Below are 7,818 nucleotides of genomic sequence, written 5' to 3'. Positions count from 1 at the left end.
GTTTTGAAGAGTTGAATTCAAATAAAAAAAATAGAAGTTTTTAAAGCTTTCTTATTGTTTCGAGTCCAGACGATTGATTGATTCAGAGGATGAAGGTCAGCTGCAGCCGCAGAGGCGCTGATCCCGAGTGGGATCYGAGTGGCGAAGCAGCTGCGGCTCCGAGCTTCGTTCTGCCCGACTTGTGATTGTTCTGGATGTCTTTGAGGGCCCGCGAACGTCCCGCTGCGCGACAACAACCACCACACCACCGCACGCGCACAACAACAGAGAATGACGCAGAACGGCCACAATCAATTCTGCAACAAGTCAGAAAATTTCTGAATGACAAGAAAGCAAAGAGGGAGGGGGGGGGGGGGGGGGGGGGGGCATTGTCTGTGGGCCAGAGCTGTGCTGTTGTTTCTGGAGCAGATCGGACCAACGCAGAGTCACACTGAGGGTTCATGTCACACACGATGTACCGCCGCTCGTGTCCCGGACTCGACTCTAAATGGGAACTTGTTCACTATGGATCAGCTGCCAGGTATTTCATGACTCAGAGATGGAGGCTGGAGTTCACTGAACTGTCTTTGTTCTGTGGGGAGTTTCAGGTTTCTCTCTGGTTGTGTTGAAATGTTGAATTTTGTACGATTTTGAAATCCTGACCTCTGGAAATCTATCAGTTCCACATTCAGCTGTTTTGGATAAGTTGTGTAGGTTCGTGCCAGCAGGCGCAGCGTGTGTAACTCTCTTTTGTGTGAGTCGAGTTACTGTAAACAATGTGTTTCATGATGGTTACCTAATGTTTCACTACAATACTGAGTGATGTTTGTGGAAATCTTTGGTGTTTTTTTCTTATTCTATGGCAGATTGGTTGCAAAATACAACAAAACATGACTTTATTCCTTTTTTTTCTCCTAAGTTGCTGAATAAAATTTTGATGGCTCAGGACAAGAAAGCCAACATTTATGTATTTTTTTAATTGATTATMAAAGTTTAGAGATTTACAGCTATTTTTTCATAAACAGCTAATATTTCATAACTTATTTGGACTGATAGCTGCTCATGTGGTCTTTATGATCAACAAGACTCRCTAAAGTCACCTGAAAAAATGCTTTTAAAATCATTAAAACAGATCAGTTTTTACAAATGTTTAAAACATGCTCATTCCAAAGTATGAAATAAAACACAATAGTTGTGCTGAACTATATCAAAAGGTGAGATTTGATACTTTGTAAGTCTTCCACATGTATTGATTAGCATTTCTGAAAAGCGGGCACGCACTCAGTGTAAACAAATAACTTTTCTGAATCCACTGAAACTGACAGAAGCTTAGGTCACATGATCAAACTATTAGACTGGTCAGAGTAGGTAAACAAAGGCACATGGTAGGTGGCCTCTGGTGGAAAAGTTTTCAAATTTAATGCCACATTAATTTTTGATTGGAAGAAAAATATCATGAATTAAGTTAATTCCTCAGATCTTTTCTTTATTTTTGGTCTTTTTAACAGAAGAAACCTCATTAAATTAAATCTGTTCTAACTCACATGTTGTTTCCAAACTTTTTCTTCAGAATCTTTGTCAATAGAAGTTTGGCGATGGAGAAAATCAAGTGCTTTGGCTTTGATATGGATTACACTTTAGCAGGTAAGTTTAACTCACATTTAAATAATTACCAAAAGCAAAATAAGGTCAGTCAGGAAGAATCTAAGCATTATTTGTCATTAAGCAATGTTTGGTTTCAGGATTGCTTTTTCTTTTTCTTTGACTTAATTACCAGTTTTTATTCAACACCCTTTTATTTGGTAGATGAAGCGTTTTTAGATTCTACCATTAGTTTTAGGCACTTTAAATACAAACATATCGAGTCACAGGCGCCTTCGGTACAAACTGTTTTTGTGTGTTGTCTAAAGAAACGTGTTTTTTTTTATAAACCAGACTAACAGATATATTTAGAAATAAACTGGAAAGAAAAAGGAAAAAATGGGTAAAATGATCACTGCCATGGAAAAATATCACTCGGTTCTCCTTTGTGTGTAAATAAAGGTTGAGTAAATGAATGTTTACTGTAGATATTAAAAAGTTCAGAACACGTTGTCTTCTTTTCATACCACACTTTCCTCCCATCTACCCCCCCCCCCTCCCCAATGAGCAAACTTATTTAGTTTTATTTTGGCAACACTTTTGTCTTTTTTTTAATGTTTGGAAGTGAAGATAGTCATTTTCAGTCAACTGTGAAGTCTTTATTTCCCTACTAACCAGTAACTGGGCCAAGCATATCCTGATATATCATGCCACTTTTTCTGTGACTCAGCTCCAGTTTTTGGACTCTAAATCTAAAAATAAATATCCCCTGACTTTGAGAATCAGGTCACATTTGTTTGTTGAGTTCGGCAGAGGCAGYTCCCCCGGGGAAAGGATTGTTTTTTATTTTTTATTTTTTTATTTGCCCCTGTCCTCCTGTCCCCATTTGGAGAACTGGAGATATTACAGATTCTCAGCTGTTGACATGAATCATTTTATGGCTCATCATGACCAAGTGTTAATGTTTGCTAGAAGTGGGGCTATCATGTACCTTTGGCTGGGTTTTCAGCTTTTCACTACATAAGTGCCTCGTCAATTTCACAAAATAGATGCCACTCGACCGCAGCGGCCTGGATGTCGGCAGTGTTTGTTTAGGGGAAGTTCACATGTGCAACAAGTGTCGCACACGGGCTGCCAGTCCCTGGATGCTGTATCAGCATCCTTGGTAGAAAGTCGAGCTCGTTCTCGGCGCAGCTTGGTCTCCGCCTGAGCAGAAACGGCTGGAATGGCCTCCTCTGGATGAGGAATGAGTTTTTCTCTCAGGTGGAGGAGTTCAAGTGTCTGAACATCTTGTTCCCGAGTGCTGGTAGGATGGAGCGGGAGAATAATTGACGGATCGACCCCCGTGACCCAGTGGGTGAGCGGCAGAGGATGGAGGGACTTAAAAAACAAGAATAACCAGCTTTTCATTTCAAAATTAAACAAAGACAAAACTCAATGAATACTGGTGAAGTTTAATACTGAGATCCTCTCTACAAATGATCATGTCATTAAGCTGAATTGACATTTGAGAGTTAACAACCATGAAAAGCTAATTCTCTTGTTTTCAGAAATCCTGTTTCACAGAAACAAACTGAACAGATTTTCAGGTTTTTAGTCTGTGAGTTTCACTCTGTTCCGCCCTGGTTGCTCATCACAGAGTTTGTAAAACTGTGAACCCTCCGTGAACAGCCAGCAGCTATCACATATTTTGTAAGTCTTTCCAAACCAAATCAATATTAGGCAGGTCAACATTGCTTCATCTGTTCCTCTGCTCTGAAAGGGAACACAGAATAGCCTGCAGAAAATGGTGCTCGACATGCTTTTAGGCCTAGATTTCACTGAGAGATAACGCTGCCGTCCTAGTTTTCCAACATACTTTTGGCTGAAAAGTCGCCCCCCTTAAGGCGTAGCTAAAGTCACAAATTTTTTCCACATGCTTTATAAAGTCCTAAATCTGTGACTTAGTTGTGTTCTTGTTTTTTCACACAGTAGTGGAAACGGCTAAATAAAGATGTGTATTGTTGCCTTTGTAATTAACTCTGTGTCATGCTTCAGATGACGTTTCCTGGTATGAGGCTGTTGGATTTAAGTGTTCTGTTAAAAGAAGGGTGCAGGTTGTTTACTCTGCTTGTTGGGGTGTGCGACACGCCTGGGGTGAACTCACCCAGAAACTGAAGAGACATCACTTCGCTCTGCAACTGGAGCAGCAGGAAAAAAATGATCTGGCAACGGTTTCATCAGGGATTCAAGATGATATATTTCACAAGCTAAAACCATGTCTTACTGTAGTGCTAAGTAGGTGTGTGTGCGTGTGCGTGTGTGTGTGTGTGTGCGCAATGTCAGCATGAGAAATATGAGCAGGGGCTTACTACAAGTAGAGCAAGGACCCCAGTAAAGCATAAATCAAAGAATGTCAAGGACACAACAAGCAACAGTTTGCTTCAAACACAAGCTTTTATTTTGCTGATTCAGTTTGTGATTCAGTTTGTGATTCAGTTTGTGATTCAGTTTGTGATTGTAATTCAGTTTGTGATTGTTTGTGATTCAATTACTGATTCAGTTTGTGATTCAATTAGTGATTCAGTTTGTGATTCACTTTGTGATTCTAGTAACTTGTTTTTTTTTTTTTTATATAATTCCAAAACAACTGAGAAATGTTTTAGGAACAAACTACACTAGAGTGGTAATAAAGCTTCATTTTGTACTTTTTATATTATTTAATGAGGGGGAAAAGTTGTTAATCCTTGTTTTAAAAGTTTTTAATATCAATTTATTTAAAGGTATATTTTTGCAGGTGCACTAAATAGTCAGTAATAATAGTAATAATCCATTAGTCTTGTATAGCGCTTTTCGAAACCCTCAAAGACACTTTACAATTTTACTGAGCAATGTTTTAAAGAAGGTGAATTATGCAAAATCAACTTTTTAAAAATGTTATTTTATGTTATTCTCTCATCAAAAACATACCTGCTTTGACTCATTAGTGCATGTTTGAGAAATCCTTGAACTGCTGTGGTGGGCATGTGGACCTGACAAAACACTTGCTGGTACAAAGCTCCGCCTTTTTGCACAAAGCTCCTCCCTGGAGCTCAGGTTGCAACAGAGCTCCCACTCCACAAAGCACCCCTCCCCCAAAAGCATTGTTTGAAAACGTGCTGAAGTGGGAGTGTTAGAAACGGTAAGAGGTTCTTAAAACTGCGAGGCCAATTTCAAGGCGTTTAAATAAACTACAATGCAAAGTCAAGTTTATTTTTGCTTTATATAGCATTTTCAGAACACCTGAAGGTAACATAATTACTTGACTGTGGTATAGAATTGAACTATATGCTTGAAAAACACACAACACCTCCCCTTTAAGTTTTACATCGTCTTAAAAGTTGTCTAATCACAGCATCAGCAGATGAGATAATTCTGAGTCGTGACCTAATATCCAGAGGACAACATGTAAAAGAGCTCTCCTCTGAACTAAATGCAGAGAACATAATGATAGCTGAGGTGACAGAGGAGAAACGCCTCCCAAAATAGATTATTTTTTTTCAAGAAGAATATAAGTGAGCAAAGGAGGGGAGGGGGGTGCTGTACTCTGCTGCTGCTGCTCCGGGCAGAGAGCCCAAAACCTGAGTTTGCTGTGAGAAAACAGCGAGGGGTGAACCACAAGAGGCTACGTGATTATAATGCAGAAACAAACTGTTGTTTACAGAGTGAGGGTGCCAAGCCTACACCCAAAGATGGACCAGTTTTCCTGGAACTTGTGTCAAACTTAGAAAGTTTGATTTCTTTCTTTTCTCTGTAAAATGCAGCATTCATTGTTTCTGCAGATGTTTTCCTGTTTATCCTGCAATGCAGTTCTCCCAGTTACTGCCCCCTTAAGAACCATCAATCACTGTGCCCCCGAATCCCCCACTGCTGCACACCACTGCAAGGCAACACGTTCATTCTTTTAACGTGTATTTATAACATCTGACATCTTCTTTTTCCAGTCTCAGAAAGCATTTTAATCTCCTGCCTGCCTGATCTTAGCCCAGCATCAGTCTGTGTTTATGTTTCCAGAGTGTGTGTGTGTGTGGTGGGGGGGGTAAATATCACTGAGTRGCAGTGACAGCGTGGAGAAGGGTCGTCTGTCTCCACAGGGTTGTTTACAGCTGCTGATGAGGGTTGAGTGATTTCTCATCCTCGCACCTGATCGTCTTTCTTTGTGGACTTGTGTTCTGTAACTCTGCAGCTCAACAATTACAGTTTGTTTTTTTCACAAACACTTCGATGCACACCTTTCCTTGCAAATGCAAACAGAGTCAAGCTACACATGATTCCATACAGCAGCAAAACATGGACACTGCAGTTCACAACAATCTTGTAATTCTTGTTCCAGAGTGAAAAAAACAGTTTGTTTGGACATTTTTATAAGTTTAAATGTTTTTTTTGTCTCTTTCAGTATACAAGTCACCTGAGTACGAGTCATTAGGCTTTGAACTGACCGTGGAACGCCTGGTCTCCATCGGTTACCCCCAAGAGCTGCTCAGCTTCGTCTACGATCCATCATTTCCCACCAGGTAACGCTGGTTGTTAACGGGCAGCAGCTGCAACTGTTGCTTTACTCTTTCAACATTTTTGACCCTCAGTTCTTCCTTTGACCTTTTTAGCTGGAATCTTTAAAAAAAAAAAAGGCAGAGGAGCAGGTTTTAAAAGCTTGGCGCCCAAATACGTAAAACAGAAGCTGCTCGTTATTATCTGTTTCCGACTTGCACAGTTTGTTCTCCTGCTTCCAGGGGCCTCGTGTTTGATACCATGTATGGAAACTTACTGAAGGTTGATGCTTACGGTAATATCCTGGTTTGTGTTCACGGATTCAACTTCCTTCGAGGGTAAGTGGGCTCTCTCCTTCTGCACTCTGAACTACAGACAAGAAAAGCACAAGAAACTAAAAATGTTTTATGTTTTTTTTTTAACTTCTTTTTTTTTTCCAGCCCCGAAATTCGTGAAAGATATCCAAACAAGTTCATTCAGAGGGACGATACAGAACGTTTTTATATCCTGAACACACTCTTCAACCTGCCAGGTAGGCTCTGTGAGACTGTTTTATAATTATAATTATAATTTATAAAAGAAGTGAACACCACAAAGAGTATAATCCACATAACTTCCTCTGTTCTTTCTCGTTAAGAAACCTACCTTTTTGCTTGCCTCGTGGATTTCTTTTCCAACTGTGACAGATACACAAGGTGAGAAAGTTTCAGTTTTTACGTCCGTGTCATGCCACAAGTTTCTGAGTACTGCATGACGACACCGACACGTTTACAAGCAGAGCATGAGAATCTCCAGGTGTCTCAACATCTAATTCCAGCTAATTCTTTTAAAGTTGTAATCAAATGGGATTTAATGTTTTTATTAGAATTCAAGTGTTCTCATTAAAGTGAGGCGGAATTTAAAAACTTTACTAACTGTCCACACATGGAAATAATTCAATGTAACTGTCTAAATTCATCTGTAAAGAGGATTAATAGCCTGTAATTTCTTCATTTATTTATTCTTTTTTTTTTTTTTGAGAATGTAATCTGGAATGGTTGCATGTCCTTTGTCCTCTGAAACTTGGTTGTTGGTCTTTTAGGGGGAGAATGCTTTCCTGTTTGGCTGGGGACCCTCCAACAAGGGAAGGCTATCCCATTTAAAAGCAAACAGAAAAACAAAAACAAATGTAACGTCATTTTAAAAAAAAACACTTTGTTAAAGATTTGGCCTGTCCGACGGCTGTGCACGTGTGTCTCTTTGCTCCCCTTCCCCAGCTGTGAAACTGGTTTCAAAGACGGCGACCTCTTCATGTCCTACAAGAGCATGTTCCAGGATGTCCGGGACGCCGTGGACTGGGTCCACTTTAAGGTAACACTTGATCACATAGATCAAACTTTAGAGCAGGGGTGCAAAACTCATTTTCACAGAGGGCCACATGAGTATGGTTGTAATTCACTTTGATGTTTCTTGTTTGACTTTGACTAAACATGAAACGCCACGTCCCTCGTCTCATTGCTGACAAACAAGAGCTGAGCTCTACGTGGTATTTCCTGCATAGAAACAGAGTTTATATACATCCTCTTATGCACACTGACAGAGTTTTGAAGTAACTAACTACAAATACTTTGTTACTGTACTTAAAGTGTAACTTACCCCCCTGTGAAAAGATAACTCCGCCCCAAGGCGAAATTTGAAAAATGCATCAAAGTGGGTAGGGGAGGGGGTGTGGGTAGGGGAAGGGGGGTTAGAGAGCGGAGGTGTGGCCAGGAC

At 40.1% G+C, this 7,818-nt stretch overlaps 1 protein-coding gene across 3 annotated transcripts in view; it reads left to right on the top strand.

Annotated features, from left to right (window-relative positions):
• The window catches only part of nt5c2b (5'-nucleotidase, cytosolic IIb), a 23,484-nt gene that overhangs the window by 7,404 nt on the left and 8,262 nt on the right, over window positions 1–7,818 (top strand). For 2 of the 3 annotated variants that reach the window (XM_014010202.1, XM_014010204.1), the window contains exons 3-8: window positions 1,550–1,623; window positions 5,975–6,092; window positions 6,309–6,404; window positions 6,507–6,598; window positions 6,704–6,761; window positions 7,323–7,416. In XM_014010202.1, coding sequence (XP_013865656.1) covers window positions 1,550–1,623; window positions 5,975–6,092; window positions 6,309–6,404; window positions 6,507–6,598; window positions 6,704–6,761; window positions 7,323–7,416 — 532 coding nt within the window. Of the gene's footprint in view, window positions 1–1,549; window positions 1,624–5,974; window positions 6,093–6,289; window positions 6,405–6,506; window positions 6,599–6,703; window positions 6,762–7,322; window positions 7,417–7,818 lie in introns of those variants that run through there. The other variant, XM_014010205.1, reaches the window with a different exon arrangement.

The sequence above is a fragment of the Austrofundulus limnaeus genome, unplaced genomic scaffold (genome assembly GCF_001266775.1).
Source record: "Austrofundulus limnaeus strain Quisiro unplaced genomic scaffold, Austrofundulus_limnaeus-1.0 Scaffold66, whole genome shotgun sequence".
Lineage (NCBI taxonomy): Eukaryota > Metazoa > Chordata > Actinopteri > Cyprinodontiformes > Rivulidae > Austrofundulus > Austrofundulus limnaeus.
This window is presented reverse-complemented; position numbering and strand designations above follow the sequence as displayed.